General features: G+C 37.2%; 1 protein-coding gene across 4 annotated transcripts in view; it reads right to left on the bottom strand.

Annotated features, from left to right (window-relative positions):
* Nucleotides 1–3,105: 3,105 nt before the first annotated feature.
* cacnb1 (calcium channel, voltage-dependent, beta 1 subunit) overlaps nucleotides 3,106–18,058 on the bottom strand; it is a 75,232-nt gene continuing 60,279 nt past the window's right edge. For 2 of the 4 annotated variants that reach the window (XM_055152848.1, XM_055152849.1), the window contains exons 10-14: nucleotides 17,718–17,827; nucleotides 12,801–12,952; nucleotides 11,941–12,036; nucleotides 10,832–11,017; nucleotides 3,106–7,768 (exon numbers count right to left, since the gene is read on the bottom strand). In XM_055152848.1, the coding sequence (XP_055008823.1) occupies nucleotides 7,229–7,768; nucleotides 10,832–11,017; nucleotides 11,941–12,036; nucleotides 12,801–12,952; nucleotides 17,718–17,827 (1,084 nt within the window). In that variant the 3' untranslated portion in view covers nucleotides 3,106–7,228. Of the gene's footprint in view, nucleotides 7,769–10,697; nucleotides 11,018–11,940; nucleotides 12,037–12,800; nucleotides 12,953–17,717; nucleotides 17,828–18,058 lie in introns of those variants that run through there. The other 2 variants (XM_055152850.1, XM_055152851.1) reach the window with 1 other exon arrangement.

Below are 18,058 nucleotides of genomic sequence, written 5' to 3'. Positions count from 1 at the left end.
CTTGTTAATTTCACCCATGACTACGCAGCAAATTCGAGTGTTAATTCAACTTGTATATTGTTAATTTGAACACTTTTACCATGTCATATGGGGTCCACAATAAAATGAGTTAAAACTACACTTTACAAAGTGTAGAAGGCTAAACACTAGTAAAGTGATGTAACCACACTCCTCATAGTTGAATTTGACACTGATTAAGATTAGATTTTTTTTACACTAGTGTATACTGAAAGTAGTTTTTTTTTAGTATTAGTATTTTTATGAATTAAATTAACTGCAGAGTGTCCTAGAAAGGTAAAATAATCTGACCCGGGCATGTGAGAGCTCAGGTGGTTGGACTTGAGGCTTGTTGAGTTCTGTTAGCTGTTAGCTTAGCTTCGGACGGTCAAATGTGTCTTCCCTCTCGGAGTACAGACGGAGAATGGCAGAAAATTACAATTTTGGGGTTTATATATGCAACCACTGGCAACCGTGGAATGCCTGTGCGTTGCCATAAGAGATATAAGCTTGTTTTGATTTAACTTTACATTTCATTTGAGGAGAGAGACGCTGTAAAACCATGTAAAAAACATGTAAAATCCGGACAACAGGTGACAACAATGAAATAAACGTTGGAGACATTTACCACCAACATGTTTGTATTTATCACTTGAAATAGCTCATAAATGTCCTAAATCATCGTGTTACATACACTGAGTGTAGCGCAGGCCTGTCACTAGCATTACAATGACATAATGTATTATGACGTAATACATTTACGTGAGTTACTATTTACAGATATTGTCCTTTCTTCCCACTGTGAAAATACAAGACATGAGTACTATTTCATGTTTCATCCTCGCAATTGCATTAACTTTAAATGACAAATCACATATTTCGTCCAGTTACTTTTAACTTAAGTTACTTTAGAGTAATTTCTGTGAATACTTTTACTCTTAGCTACTTAACACATTTTTTGGACTTGTACTTTTTACTTAGACTTGAGAAATATTTTTTTAAGTAACGTTACTCTTAATTTAGTACAATTTGTGGCTAATTTACCCAATTTTCATGGACATCAGTGACGGCAACATTCACTGTCACAGCCAAGTTCGCTTACTACTACTAGCATTAGACCGACCCTCTTGAATATATTTAGTATTTTTATGAATGAAATTAACTTCAGAGTGTCCTAAAAAGGTAAAGTAATCTGACCTGGGGCATGTGAGAGCTGAGGTGGTTGGACTTGAGGCTTGTTGAGTTCAGTTCTACTGAAAAACAAACGCTAGAGCTATTAGCTTTGCGCTGCGGTTAAGGCTGACCTCTTTGCGCTATTAGCTCTTAGCTTAGCTTAGCTTCGGACGGTGAAATTTGGCTTCTCTCGTAGCTCTCCCGCTGGAAACGCTACAAAAGTTCAACACTGATGTAGTGTAATATTCAAAATAGACACTTTCTAAGTGTTTCACGTTAACACTGTGAATCAACAACTACTCATTTTCTGTCAACACTGTGACTTATTAACTAGCTATTTTACTCTACAGCACTGCCATAGATGAAATAACTCTTTACTATGTTGAAATACATCTGTATTTTCTTCACTTTACTCACAACAACACCAACATTGTGAGTAACACTTTTGAATTTGCCGTGTATACACGTTCACTTTGTTGTTTTGTAATCCTTTTTGTTCTCTTGCAATGTAAGCACAAAAGATCTAGCCTGCCATTTGGTTCAAAAGTTACCACATTACTGCAAGTGGAACACAATGTTATCACAAATGTGGAAATATTCAAATAGAGATCTATTTGTGGTTACTGGTTTTGTCACGTTAACTTCAGATAAATCATGTGTTTGTCACACTTCCTCTTTGACTCTTGCAGCTTCAGGAGGTTTCACATTACGCCTCCATGGCAACACAACACTTACCACATCCTGCTGTTATAATTTATACAAAGTAGTGTCACAAATGGGCTTCTTTATACTTGACTGTCTCCTCTTGGGTCACCTTGCCCAGTAATCTTCTTTTTAAACGTAATTGATTTGACATTGTTTTATGGTCCTGACATTTCTGTTTGTGCAAGAATTTCCCAGACAAAACATGCAATACCAGATTGTAGCCCATAAGAAAACAAATGACTGAACTGTGTGTTTTTTAGGCTATGCTCTGCCTCCTACTGAACTATCAAAGCAATAATAATCCTAAAATGTCTGTTTTGAGGAATAGGGGGTGTGACATTATTGGCATCAACGACTTATTATTGGCATTATTAAAGCTGTCTGATTTCTGTTGAAAACATGCAAAGAGGGCAAACTAATAAAAAGAAAAAAAATGTTAAAGGTGCATTCTGTAACTTTTCTGGTGGAGGATCCGCCACCTGCTTGTGGGGATATTACTGCTTTCCCTTGATTATTCCAGAGTATGGAAAAAAACAACAACTTGGTGATCACAATAGAGGCAGGTTAATAGTCAGAGCTATGGGGAAGCAAGCATGCACATGGTAAGAATTCATGTTTGAGGTATTTTTAAGATATACAACACCTGTAATTGAACAAATGTAATGCAAGGGAATTAAACTAATCAATCAAATCAAGAGTAACCATTTATCGACACCCCAAAAAGCAAACTAGTGGTGGCTCTTTATTTTGCATTTGATCTGTGATTCAAAATCCACTTACCTAATTTCATTCATACGTAGATTTGGTCTGTTATCTAAAGAACCAAATGCATCAAGTTTGGAGAATTCTTTAAAGGTGCTCTATGTAACTTTTCTGAAGTATTGTTTTCTTGCTTTGTCCAGAATATTCCATAGCATGGCATTAAACGTACAGTAGCCCTCTGTAACTCACGTTCATTTAATTACAGGTGTTTTTATGTAAAACAAAAAATACAACTGCACATAAAGTGGGCTGGAGGCATCCCCTGCTTTGTCTCCACATAAGCAAGTGGAAACAAGCAAGTGGGGACCTCTCATCAAAAAATAGTGCACCTTTAAAAAGACAATATAACATCCCAGTTGAACACCACACAATCAACACTTTTTTGATTAACTTTTTAATTAAAATACGAATTTATCCACAGATTAAAAATGAAAGGCAGAAAAAGCAAAATGTAGCTACAATCAGGCACCAATGATACATGTTTATTCATATTTTTAACAATTGCGATAACGCAACAATGACATTATTTACGTATCATAATTTTATATTTATGTATTCAACTAAAGACAGGGCAGGTCACCACGGCAACCTGCCAACAACATTCAAAAGATTCAAACATTTTAGGACAACCATGTGAAGTTTATCCTACCCTCCCAGAACCTCACAAAAACTGAAGCGTTAAAAAATGGCAAATGTCCACATAAATTATCCAGCAGAAATCAGAATAAAAGAGTTTCAATATCGGACAAGCTAGAAGCCGTTTGAGAGTAACTGGCGCACACATGTATTTTAGATATAACTTTAAGCCCTGGTGACGAAACTCAAAGCAAGAGAGAGATGGGCTACGACTGCAGACACAGAAGAAGAAGAAGAAGAAGAAGAAGAAGAATGGTATGAAGACGAAGGTTAGGTTAAGACAACCCACCGGCACACTGGTGGACATGGCTTGGCGAGACAGTCCGGCACTTGTGAGAATTAGTTGGATTTAAGTGAATTTCAGTGACACAGAGTTCATTCACACAACAGCAGTGCACCATGTTAAGAGTCACCAGCCTCATAGCATTACTACCTATGTTTTTAATGTCTCAGGGTGTACTTTAAAGGTGCATTGTGTAGCTTTTCTGGTGGAGGGTCCGTCAAATGCTTTTCTAAATGGAAATGTTATTGCTTTGTCTAGAATCTTTCACAGTATGGTATTAAACCTTTCTATCTTCATGGAGATCAAACCAGACCAAGTTACAGGTCAGATCTGTCCAAATGCCTATTTTGTAGGTATTTTTGAGCTATAAAACCACCTCTAATTGAATAAATGTAAGGTAGAGCTGTTTAATGTCATACTGTGGAACATTTCAGGCAGAGCAATGACATATCCATAGAAACAAGGAGGTGATGGACTCCCAACCAAAAAGCTATAGTGCACCTTTGAGCTTGTGGCACATGTTTTTCCAGTGTGGTTTTTAAACTACAAATGGCAAATAACTAACCTAACAGTAATTTTTTTGTCAAATTGAGTTTTCTCATTGTACTTTCCTGACCCTGCTGTACTAGTGTTATCATGATACTAAAATTTCAAACTCGATTTTAACACTAAGGAATAGACTTGATACTCATTACCGATTCTGATACAACCATGATAATAAAAACACTTTCTTTATACAACAGAATGTGATCTTTAACATTAAGTCATAGTATTTTCTTTTATTTTACCATGTGGTCTTATATCTGTGTAATACTTTAGTGGTCCAGGTAGGTTAGATAGTGATCTATGGGCGTATACTAGTCTATGTGCTCTTATACTTGTTGATACAGGTTAATTTCTGTCCTGTGAATGTAACTTTTTTAGTATCAACGCCTGCTCAAATAAGTCCAGGTATCTAGTTTCAACACTAGTTTTAGCATCAATTAGTATCTGATTTTGACAACCCTAGCTGCATCTATAGGTATCATTGGCTCTCTCCAAAAATGAATAAATAAATAAAACAAAACACACAAACCGGCTCAGTCATCATATTGACATTAGCAGTTAGCATGTTGCCTGAAAACCCAGCAAAATGACATAGGCGTTGTGCTATGAGGCTAATGAAATGAACAGATAGTGAATACTTCAGGCTCACTTCACAAGGATCAAATGGTACAGCGGCATCAGGGAAGAAGTAAACATCTTTGGAGAGCTGTGTATTTGAGACGCTATAGTTACCTCTGATCAAACACATCCTCATAGGCTTAAAGATTCATTCTGTAACTTTTCTGGTGTATGGGCTTATCTTAATGGAGATCTGTTACCTGGTACTGTTTACCCAAGCCCTTCACAAAATCTGTAATGTAATGTAATGATTTCTACTACACCTTGCTTGGAATGTCCCACAGTATGGCGTTAAACAAATCTCCAGTGAGACAAGAGCAACCAGGCCAAAGTTACAGGTCAGATCTGTGGAGAGGCGAACCCACTCAGAGTTTGAATGGATTTATTTTTCTACACAAAAAGGCCGGAGTTGAATAAATACTAGATAGATATGTTTAACGCCATACTGTGGAACATTCCGGGTAAAACAATAACATTGTCACTGAGTCAAGCAAATGGCAGACCACATCCTAGAAAAGTTACGCAGTGCATCTTTAATGCCTAGATAGAGAATAAGAATGACTGACCAGGTTTAGAGACTATTTTTGTGATAATACAGCAACACCACTCGTTAAGGTCTGGGTGATTAAAAAAGGTGATTATTAACTTAACAGAAACCTTTGAACAATTCCAAATCCAAAAGTTACACACGTGAAGATGGCAGTTAGACCCTGTTTTTGGAGACTGCAGAGGACAGACGGACAACAGTTAAAGAGATGTACAGATCACAATCAGAATTTTTCACAATCGTAATAAATACTGTCCCCGTGCTGTCATAGAAACTGGTGATAACTTCATGCAACACCAGAAAACAAAACAAAACAAAAAAAACTAAAATAAAAAACAAAACAAAACAAAAATTAAAAACAGACCTGTATTTGTAATAGTAGGTACTGGTAAATGAATTTCAAGAAAAATGAAATTGATGGCGTCTGGCAGTTGATGTGTTTCTTTACATTGTTACTATAGCAACAGGGCTTCACAATATCTGAGAATGTACCACTGAAAGTACCAGATTGTGATTGTAAAACTAGAGCTACTGCAATAACAATATGGTGGAGAATAAGTTCCGTCGTTTGGCCTGTTAAAACGACTCAGAAGTGAATTCAAACTTTTATGCATGAAAAAAAGTCTAGACCTGGTTTAAGTCTGTATATAGTCCTGGTTTACACCTGGTTCAAACTTGTACTAGCCATGATTTGGTTCTTTATTGTCCTGGTTCAGACTTAGTTGAGTTCAAAGTTATTGGGATAGGCTGAAGTATTATTTATATGGAGACAAGAAAGTAGACATTAATATCTGACCTGAATACACAGTGGCAGAGTGGTTAACGCTAAAAATATGTATATGTGTGTATATTTTATGTAGAGATAGATAATTATTATAAATTGTATAATACATAGAATTCTTGTCTCCTGCGCCCCCTAATGGCAAAAAGTTCAAGTGTCTTATATGATGATAGTACGACAAACCATAGTGTCATCTTATCCATCCTTACCATGTTGTTATTGCAGTACTCAGGTAAGTTACGTCCTGTATTTGAATATTGTGCAGCCCTGATTTGGATGTAAACAGATTAGTTTGTTAGCCTGACTGGCATGGCCCCACACCTGCACTCACACAGTCCTTTATGTGTTACTATAATACTATACCCTCGTCTCCTCTGTCCAGTTCATGTAACTTTCACTTGTACACTGCAATACAAGGGTTGAAATGACTTGAATTCATAATAATAAATTTAATTAGTAGTTTTTACAAGTTTGGATAAGACCTCGGTGATTGGACTTGCTGGTAACAAAAAATATCAAAATAACTACACATTAATTGGCCTTAAAGCATGAAGAAAGTATTTAATTTGGAAATGTTTACCTCATATCTGAGAATACAGTTGGTCAAGTTTATGAAATTTAAAATTAAAATCTGGCATACAGTTCCTTTTAGAATAATGCAGGTTTAGTAACTACTTAAAGGTGCACTGTGTAACTTTTCTGGCGGAGGGTCCGTCAAAAGCTTTTCTCCGTAGAGATATTATTGCTTCGTCTGGAACGTTTCACAGTATGGTATTAAACCTTTCTATCTTCATGGAGACCAAACCCGACCAAGTTACAGGTCAGATCTATGGAGAGGCAACCCCGCTCACAGTCAGAATCCTTGTTTTTCCAGGTATTTTTGAGCTATAAAATCATCTGTCATTGAATAAATGTAAGGGAGAGCTGTTTAATGTCATACTGTGGAACATTCTAAGCAGAGCATTGACGTCTCCATAGAAACAAGCAGGTGATGGGCCCCCAACCAAAAAGTTACAAGTTAATAAAAGCTGGAACAAAGACTTAGTTTATTAAATGGACCCTCCACCAGAAAAGTTACACAATGCACCTCTAAGACTAATTAAGGTGTAGCTATTATAAAGTAAAACTACTAATATCAAACTCACAAATTCAAGTCATTTAAACTGATGTAAATTTGCCCTCAGCGGATGTACACATCGCGCCCCCAGTCTTGGTCTTGGTTCTTGTTGCGCCCTGTGTTGGTCTCCTCTTGGCAGTAGCGCTCTCTCAGTTTGGGGCGTCCAGGGTGGTGGTGAGGAGGGGGCGGGGCTGGGTGGTTCAGATTCTCCTGATCCGGCTCTGCTCCCTCGTCTTCCCACGATGCTTGGCGGGCATGATGCTGGGAAAGGTGCAGGCGGCTCCCCCCTCCCCCTCCACCTCCTCCCCCACCCCCACCTCTGTAAGGTTCAGGTTCTTCATAGGGATCTGTCTCGATGTCCATGCAGGAATCGCCCGCTTCAGTATAGGCGGAATCTCGACTTCCTTGCGTCTCCGAATCGAATGTATCTTGCCGGGATAGACCGCGACTACTGCCCCCCCTGAGCTGCCCCCGGGACGAGCGGAGGTAGGTCTGCTGTTGTGAGGGGGGGTGGTGGGGTTTGTCGCTCTGGTACTCCCCCCCACCTCCAGATTCGGACAGGGGACCTTCGTGCTTCGTCTCCCCGTGAACCAGGTACTGTCCCTGGGCAAGTCACAGCCGTGCGAAACACCATGCAGAAACACAAGTAAATGCACACCAGGGGTTAGTTTGGGTTAGGGTTATTGGGCATTCAAAACATTTAAAAACATTTTAAAGTTTCAGTTTTTCGCATGCAACCACATTTTTTGTTGTTATTTTAGTAGTCGACTAAAGAAATTCTTAGTCGGCTCTTTGTATCTGACCCAAACTCCACTTATAAGATTACACCTGCACAGTAGTTCATGCAAAAAACTATTATTTATACAGTTAAGTTGTAAGAAACAATGTGTTTATATAAAGACAGATTCACTCACAAATCCTGCAAATGCATTCACAATAATCCTCATAATTTAAATAATCAACTAAATGACAAAATTACTACAGCCTAGTAGTAGCCTAGTTGCCTAATAATAATCATAGAAATGTTATTGCATTTTGTATGTGTGTTACAAATGAGTGCAACATCACTGTTACCTGCTGCGTTTCTTTAATTTATGGACCACATATTGGCTAGTCTAAGTGGTAAATGGTTTGCTAATTAGTGACACAAATTAAGAGTAGTCACTGATGTGTGCGTTGCAAGAGGTAGAGTAGAAATTGAAAATAAATTAAATATATATTGTGGGTAAAACATTTATAAAATATACATTTGTATTTACAAAATAGGGAAATAGTTTAAGTAAATTTTGTGATTGTCCCTTTGCTTTTTACTGTTTTAAATATGTCTATATTTGAAACCTGAGGGAATATGTACATTTATCTATATACTTCACACATTTCACATGCATTTGGGTTACTGCAAATCAACACACTTCAATCATTCAATCATTTAAATACTCTCCACCCAATATGGCATAACAGTACAACAGTGCCACCTGCTGGAGACTTGTCTAACTGCCCCAAATCGAAGCATTGTCTACTGATGCTCTGAATAGACTGCATTTTTAGTTATATTAGTTAAGAATTTCAGTCATCTAACAATTTGTATTTTTAAATATAAATATTAACTCTAGTTGGGTCTTTTTACAGGCAAAATAAGAGCATTTGTTGGGAGTCATCAAATTTGGCTATGCACAAATACAAAACACGTAATCTTGTTTTAATGTGTATTAGAAATGAATTAAAGCTGCACGGCGCAACCTACCTGTCTCTATGGAGATGTTAATGCTTTGCCTGGAATGTTCCAAGGTATGACATTAAACATACATCTAGCATTTATTTATTATGGGTGTCTCTATTGCTCAAAAATACAATAATTCTTTCTGTGAATACTGGCGACTTTCCACAAATCTGAATTGTAATGTAGCTTAGTGCTGTAACCTGCTTGTTTCCTTTGTGATGGATCTAATCTATACTGTGGAATATTCTAGGCAAAGCAATAACATTTCCATGTAGACAAGCAGGTGGCGGACCCTCCACTACAAAAGTTATGCAGTGCACCTTTAATTAAACAGCCAATACCCCTATATGTTATTTTGCATGTTAGTAGTAGCAACTTTCACCAAATTAATAATTTCTGTGTTATAGACGGACTTGACTTGCTCTTTTCTGGTGCAGTACCACGGCAACAAAAAAGAGAATTGTGAACCGAATGAACCAATGAGGAAGGCCGTAGAGCCGAGCAGAGGGCAGGAGGGGGCACCAGATTTCGTTTTGCACTTAATTACGTCCAAATGAAAGTTACAGGCTTGGGACAGAGGTGGCTTTTAGGTAATTATTGTGTCATTTTATGTTATTCCAGGAAAGACAGACATGATGGTAGTAATAACAAGGCCTTATGTTAAGATTTGGATATTTTTATGAACACATACTTTTTGTAGGAATCTCGTTTACATTTTAAGACTACAAAGCAAGGCACCTTAAACCTACAATATAACTAATATGTCTGCATCCTGATGTAATAAATCTAGTGTTCACAAAATACATTGAAACTTCACTAGCTGAATGTCAAATTGTCTTGCAGTCTTGCTTTTGGTTAGCTACAAAGAGAAAAGTTGTCCCTACACTGCACTGCCAATAATTTCAAATAGATTTTAGCCTGCCAGTTCAAGCAACCCATTAAATCTGGCTCCAAACTGCAAATTTATTTAGTCTATGCCATGTTTACCACCATTCTGTGATCTGAAACCTAATTAGAAAGTAGTGGTGATGGGATATTTTACTTTTTCAAAGCAGTTACAGTTTACAACTGAAGTACATATGTTTATTTAGCAGTTACTAAACTTAAATTATTCTCATTAAACTATTTTTTGTTATCTATAAAGCCTTTGTTCACGCTATATTAAAGGTTCTATATTACTCAGAATTTACTCTTGTAAGCTTTAAGTCATGTGATAATGCTGTTACCTCATGAAAACATACCTGGAGTGGTGTTTTGTTTCATTCCCACAAGTTTGACAAATCCTGCATTATTAGGCTGTCTATATCTACACAACTCCAGGTATGTTTTTAATGAGAAAACAACATTATAACACAGATCTAAAAATGGTGTAATATGGGCCCCTTTTAGGCTACTAAGAGTGTAGTTATTATAAAGTGTATACCTTAACCCTAGCTAGGTTTATCCAACATTTATCACTATTTTGTGATCTCAAAACTAAACAGAAAGTAGTGGTGATAGGATATTATGCTTTTGAATGTACTTATAGCTTCAATTTCCAACTAAAGCAAATATATATTGATAATAAATATATCCAAAATATCCAAGCTCTTAGTTGGAAAAACCTACTATAGGATATTTAGCTTTTTCTGTGTACTTGCAGTTATACTTTAAAACTGAAGTAAATGTGTTTATAAAAATATCCAAAATATCCAAGCTCTTATTTTGAAAAACCTACTATAGAATAAATGTAATGATGCATACACTTTTATTGCACTTTTCCTCATGGTAAAAGGGACACTGCTTTTAGATTTAATAATCAAGTTGCCGGTAAAGTTCCCCCATTTTGTTGTTGTTGTTCTTCCTCTATTTGACCTCTAGAGGGCGTGCTCCTCCTCTTTGCGATCGTGCCCCTCTAGTTCAGGCCACAGGTCGATATTTCGGCGCAGGGAGGTGAGCACCTGTACCTGTAGGTTGGAGACAGGTTCGGGAGAGGCGGCCAGTGCGGCGGTTGCCATGGTGCGGTTGAGGAGGGGGTTGGGGGGGTTGGAGCTCGGGGGGTGGGTGGCTTTCCAGTACGCCTCCAGGTAATCGGCCAGGTGTTCACACGCATCCTCCAGCTGGTTCTCATCCAGGATTATGTCAAATAATTCCTGAAAAATAAATACATAATTAAATATAAGAAGGTAAAATAATCGTTAAATCAATACTTATCAATCATTTATTATTTATCAATAATTTGGTTGAATAATAGGTTATGGACATTGTTAATCTGGATTACGTACAAACAATGAACAGATTTGGAAGGGAAAAACTTGTCAGTACTTGTGGTGGTTCATGCTTTTCTTAATCCATTAATATTCTTACACTAACTTTTCAGGTGAGATCTGCCATCTGTTTCTGTGGAGATATTTTTGCTCTGCCTGCAATGTTCCACAGTGCGGCAGTCATCTTTTCTATCCAGCATTTATATAATTCTGAGTGTTTTTAAAGCTAAAAAAATGCTTGAAAAATATTTTATTGCTGGGAGCTAGCATGCCTTTCCACAGATTTGACCTGTAACTTGGGTTGCACCACCTACTTGTTCCCATGGAGGTCGGGTTTAATGCTATACAGTGAAACATTCCAAGCAAAGCCGTAACAATTCCACGAAAACAAGCAGATTGCAGACCCTCCAACAAAATAGTTATATTGAGCATTTTTAACAAATTAAGAAGGAAAAATAAGTCTCTCTTGTAATATATTTATAAACCATTGCAGAAGAAGTAATTTTGTCTAATCGGTTTAGAGTAGAAAATAGACTAGAATTTTCTTATAAGTAAAAAGTCATTAAGTTCAACAAGAAACTCGTAACTTCAGCACAAAACAATGAAAACAAAAAAAAACACAGTTCAGTGACATTTTGGTAAATTAGAAATATATCCCAGTGAAATGTCAAAGCCTTGGGAGAATATGAACCAGACAGAAAGTACCAGCTGTGTAAACTCCAGCAGCCTCTTGTATTAATTTATAAGAACAATAATAATGAGGAGTATTCTTATGTGTATTAATGCTTATATGAGACTGTGAAACTTACAGGAGGACACTGAGCCAGTTTATCTGCCGCCACCATCTGGACGTTTAAGTGTTTGGCCTGGGACTTTCCTCTGGACTTGATCAGCCTTTGGAGGACCTGAAAGAAGACAGCAAGGGTAAACAAAGATCTGGTTCAGGGCTGGGTTAGATCTTGTTTGTTCCTGGCTTTTATAATTAATATGATTAAAGCATAGAGCAGGCTTATCGTTTTAGTTTTTATTTAGTTACTGCCAATGAATGCCTTATTATAATAATGATTAGTTCTGATCCGATCCTGGTAAGTTCCGGTTTAGTCTTGAGATTTGTGAAGTGGTAAATGTGGTCCTGGAGTAAATCCTCTTCACTGTAAGTAGGGTCACCTTTCCACAGATCTGAGCTATACATATACCAGCTCAGAGACATCACTTGCTTAACTTAATGAACACAGATGAGTTCAATGTCTAACTTCCAGACAAAACAGTAACATCTCCGTGGAGGCAAACAGGTGGCAGACCCATAAGAAAAGCTACATAGTACATCTTTAATCCCCAGGAACTCTTGGTTTATCCATGGTTAAGCCCTGGTTTAGTTTTGATTGAGCCTTTTGGAATGAATTATTTGGGTTTTAGTCTTGGCTTTGTTCAGGTTTATGTCCTGGTTTAGTTTTGATCCAGCTTTAGTCATTGCTTTATCCTTGTTTCTTTACAATATTGTCAAATCCTCATAAAGCTGTCTTATTTTGTCCTAATTCAACTCATTTCCGTCTGATTTAAAAACTTTCCATGGGATCTCCATTATTTAGCCTCATCAGTGTGCAAATCTCTGCCCTGAAACATTATTGGATTCATTTTTTCCAGTATAAATTATCAAGCGTTGCAGTACCTTGGGCGAGGCTATTTTGATGTAGACGATGATGGGAGCCAGAGAGGTCTTTGCGAGTTGGGAGGGGTGGTTTATGGTGTCGGCGTCCAAGGCAACCAGCTGTAGGGTCCTTGCCAACTCAAAAATACGCTCGATCTCACTCTGCACCTCCGCTACAGCCACGAGAAACACAGGAAACAGGTCAATACAAGAAATATATATTCCCCATACTACCAAACAATGCTATTTCAAAGAAGGTAGGACAGTGTGTGAAAGGAAATCAAAAACATACAAGAGACAGTCGTTTGCAAATCCCATGAATCTGTTGTACTTTAATAAGGCAATTTACCTTTTCTGAATAGTTGTCATGGTAACAACAGTGCTCCAAAAAGGGATAGAAACAAAAGGATGGCAACATATATTTTTGTTTCCTTGGGTTTCCAGACAAGTATTATCAGTGCCAAAAACATACCAAGGTTGGATAGAAGATTCTTGCCATCAGATTTAAAGGTGCACTACGTAACTTTTCTGGTGAGGGGTCTACCATCTGCTTGTCTCCATGAAGAGATCACAATATGGCATTAAACTTATCTATACATCTTTCATAGAATTTATTTTCATAGGGCTATTTTTATTGCTAAAATCAAGTTTAATGCCATACTGTGGAACATACTGTATATAATTATGTATAATTATCATGGCGCCTTATTTGACACCAGTCTCTTGCTGTTTTTGCTACTTGGGCAGCAGTAGTTCAGTTTTGTCCACTGATCTGAAGGTTTAGCTGTTTGAATCCTGCTCTTGACATAAACATCATTGGTGGAGCGGTCAGATCCACTAACCCACAGGTTGACAGTGTGATTCCAGCTTCCACAGATGAATACTGTCATTGTGTCCTTAGGCAAGACACTTAACCCACCTCGCCCTCAGTGTCTGCGTACACTGGTACATGAATGTGTGTGTGAATGGATGAGTGGTTCCTTACTGTAAAGCCCTTTGAGTGCCTTGGAGGAAAATCGTTATATTAAAAATGTGGCCATTTCTTTATATTGAAGGTATTATTACATTTATATTTTTACTATTTGCTATTGTAATATATTGTTATTGTAATATGTTGTGTGAGCTACTGTGCCCAAATAATTTCCCTTGTAGATCAATAAAGTTTGTCTAAGTCTAAGTCTAACATACCTGGCAAAGCAATAACATTTCCATAGAAACAAGCAGCTGTTGGACCCCCCATTAGAAAAGTTACACAGTGAACCTTTGAATACATTTTTATGGGATTTACAAGCAATTGTTTTCTGTTTTTATTTCCATTTGACACAGCACCCAGGTCTTTTTTGAAATGAGGATTGTCACATAGAGAGTGCATGTTAGTACTTGACCATGCGTCTCACAGACTCTGCAGTCTCCATTTGAGCACAGCAAAATGGAGCAGCACCACATACCCATCCAAAGTGCCGCCCCCCATCGACTTCTTTCACATTATGTTAAGTTTTAATATTTATTGTTTTCATTTCAAGTTTGAAAGGAAGGAGGCACTTCAAAATGAGATGCAATAGGCACTCAGAGTTACTATTAATAAGGGCACGACTCCCCACCATGTAAACAAAACAAGACGGAGACCTGGCCTAATCAAAAAACAAATGGAGTGAGGCTATAGTTTTGGTTAGTGCTAATAGCACAGCAGTGATTTAGAGAGGACTCAAGACTGGACTGAACATTCTGTGGCTAAACTGTTATACTGTAATATGCAGTCTTGTGTAAACAGTTAGTTACCAGGTGTCAAACATGTTAGTAGTTTTGTTCTTAAGAAGCCCTGAAATGCACTTGATTCTTGCATTTTTTCAGCAGTACATGATAAGGATAATATTTGGAATTTCTCTTTTTAACACAAAATTTGCACTTAATCAGTCTATCTAGCTCTCTATCTGCTCATGAAAATATAATATGATTGACCCAAGAATACTAATACTTTCTTCTAAGTGTGATTACATCGCAACAACACATTAGATGACCTAATGATTGGTCCTGATTGGTCCGTCAGTCTGACCACACCAACGGGAAGTAACAACAGCTGATATTTGGCATACTAGTATATTAGACATGACACCAACACTGGTGGTGTTCTGAGCATCTCAGTCTTACAGCCGAAACATGTCGACAAGGTAAATACATCTACTGTATTATCTTAAAAAGAACCCAAGAAGTTCATGTATAAAAGAGGACAAGTTTTGGATGACCAAATATACTAGTGAAGTTTGAACCAGATTCCCCCTGGCTTGTCGGAAAATGCTTAATTTACTGTTCCTTTATCGCCCCATATTAACTTCACAATATAGATTACATACAGTTTAGTGCAAGATATGATCAGTGCCTTGGCAGATATCTACACTTTGCAAGTACTTCTACTTTTCTATATTCTGTGCCCGTTGATACCGTGCTGTCCTTTACACAGCTCAACTGTTTGACTGAGATTAAAACCAAAAGCACAATGTTCTCAGTCGGTCCGGTCACAAAATGCTTTTTGAGGTGCTGCCATTTGAGAGAGATAACAGGGCCCCAGCAATCTGCAGAAAATGCAGCCCTGAGTTTTGTTTGAAAGGTGAAATAGAGAGACACAAATCTCCAGGTGAAAGAATAAAAGGAAAAAGATGGATTTATATTGTATTTTATGATGAGAAACGTAGTGTGTATTTTGGTTTACGACTAGATCAAAAATAACTTGGGCTGTATTTTTTTATATAATGATATCATGTTGTTCCTCATCACAAATATACCTGGAGTTGTCTTTTTTCACTCACACATGTTTAACACACAACTCGTGCATATTTAGGCTGAGTTCTTCTCTCAAACATAAAACACCGTGTTCCACCTTGTGATGTCATTTGGTAATACAGTAAGTGCTCCCCTGTGTTAAACTCCATGCACCTTCATTTGGATGATTTCAGTCCTGGATATGCCAATCTCTATTGAACAAAAGGTAAAAGGTAGCTGTTTGGCTTGAAAACTACCACTAGATGACATCACAAGGTGGAACAGAGCATTTTGAACTTGAGAGATGTAGACAAACTAATAATAAAGGACTCAAATATGTGTGAATGAAACAAAACACAACTCCAGGTATGTTTCTGAGGAGGTACCAACATTCTAACATGACTTAAAGCTCACAAGAGTCAATTTAGTGTAATATATTACCTTTATAATAATTGTACTTTTTGCTAATATTTCTGATGCATCTACAGCATACCTACTAAAACAACATATCTTAGCAATAGTGAAATTACAAATAAATATAGGATTACATAGGACCTACTTAAAATCATTTAAACTACATTATAATCTAAGTGCTAATTAAAAGCACTTGGGGATAGGTGTAGACCTCTGCCAAGGCACTGGGTCGGGTTTGTAATACTATAGCCTCATTATGTATTTTGTATTTGTATTTTCTATCATTATGTATAAATTTGAGCAAACTGTGCTTTTTTGACAGTGGTTTAAAATTTTACAGAAACATAACTTATAATCTATTTAAACATATAAAAAATATGTGAAATGAAATAAACATGATTTCAAACAGATTTAAGCATGTTAACTGCTCAAATAATCAGTTCAAAGTTTTGCATATAATATTATAATAATATAATATCTGACTCTTATGTTTTTGTTAGAAGTTTCAGGCTGTCACATTGAGTTACATAGAAACTGACAGGCAGGCAGACAGGCAGACAAATGCAGTGAGCAGATTATGAATATTGTGAATAAAGTAAAGTCCAAAGTTAGAGGAATAAAAGACAGAGAAGGACAGACATTTTGTGTTGGAAAGAGGAGCATACATACCCAGTACATCTGGATCAAAAGAGGAAGATGGAGGGAGAGGAGATGGAAGAGGTGGGGAAAAGACAGGATGAAAAAGAAAGGCCAGATCAGAAAATAAAAAAGTAAAATTTGGAAAGTTTTTTTTTTTTTTTTTTAAATATATAACTGAACAACTAAATGAACAATAATATCAAAAAGGGCACTATATAAGAACCACTTGTAAATAACTGAATCAAGTTACAGCAGGATTCTAGACCTTCATAATAATAAGGGTGCATTCACTTCACATTGTACCGTGTAACACCCCAATATTCTACCCTTTGGATGGTCAAAAGTCCTAAAAATGGCGCCCATAACAGTAAACAACAAAAGTAACTGTAGTAATGACAGAAACCCATGAACAGAGGTGGAAGTTAGAATTCTGAAATCTATATTCTGAAACAACCTTTAGAGTTAGCCTGTAACATCAATCTTTGAGAACCATAACAAATAAGTTATAGTATTCATACAGACATCAAAGCTATTATTTTTGTCCACATGATATGAAACACAGAAAGCTTGGGAACTCAGATGGGTGCCCTGTGGTTGACTTATGTACTAGTGACAGTATGATGTAGTACTGTAGGTAAATTTTTCGGAAATAAAAATGACATAATTAGGCAAAAACAAGCAAAATCAGCCCTACATATCGGTTCAAAAAATATCAGCAGAGTTAATCGACCATGAAAAAAAACATGAAGTCTGATCTCTCGTAGTGAGCAGGTGTGTGTCGTTGTGATTGATGGGTTGGTTATGGTTGGTTGTGTGTAGTGGGTTGTTGTTGTGGTGGTTGTGTAGTTGTTGTGAGCAGCTGTGTGTGGTTGGAACTGTATGCAGATGTATGTAGTTTTCTGTAGTTGTACATTGTTGTGGGTGATTGTTGTGTGCTTATGTGTGGTCCACTGTGGTAGGTTGTTGTTTTGATAGTGCTTGTGTGTGGTTATGGTGTAGTTGTTTGTGTGTTTGAGTGTGTTTATGTTGTACATGATTGTAGTTGTAGTAGGCTGTATATGCGTGGTTATGATGTGTTTATGTGTGCGGTTGTGTGTAGTTTTGGTGTGGTTGTGTGTGTTGTCTCACCCAGGCTGGAGCGCGTGCTGGAGCGCTCGATGATGGTGTGTTTACTCGGGTTGTTGAGGACGGAGCGCTTGGCCAAAGAGATGTCTGCAGTGACTCGTGTGATGGATATCCTGAAAATACACAATCAAAGTAATGTTTTATTATATATTTGACTTAAAAGTACAATATCATATATATGCAACTTTGTAACTGGTGAAGAGTCTGCCACCTTCTTATATTCCATAGAGATATTATTGCTTTACCTGAATTATTCCACAATACGGCATTAAATTTACAATATCTGAGACAAGCAGATGACATCAAGTTATAGGTCAAATCTCATAGTAAGACATGTTTTTCCA

The sequence above is a fragment of the Boleophthalmus pectinirostris genome, unplaced genomic scaffold (assembly GCF_026225935.1).
Source record: "Boleophthalmus pectinirostris isolate CB_2022bp ecotype Guang Dong unplaced genomic scaffold, ASM2622593v1 HiC_scaffold_17, whole genome shotgun sequence".
NCBI classification, from domain to species: Eukaryota; Metazoa; Chordata; class Actinopteri; order Gobiiformes; family Gobiidae; genus Boleophthalmus; species Boleophthalmus pectinirostris.
The sequence above is the reverse complement of the archived record's forward strand: the minus strand, read 5'-3'. Positions and strand labels throughout refer to the sequence as shown.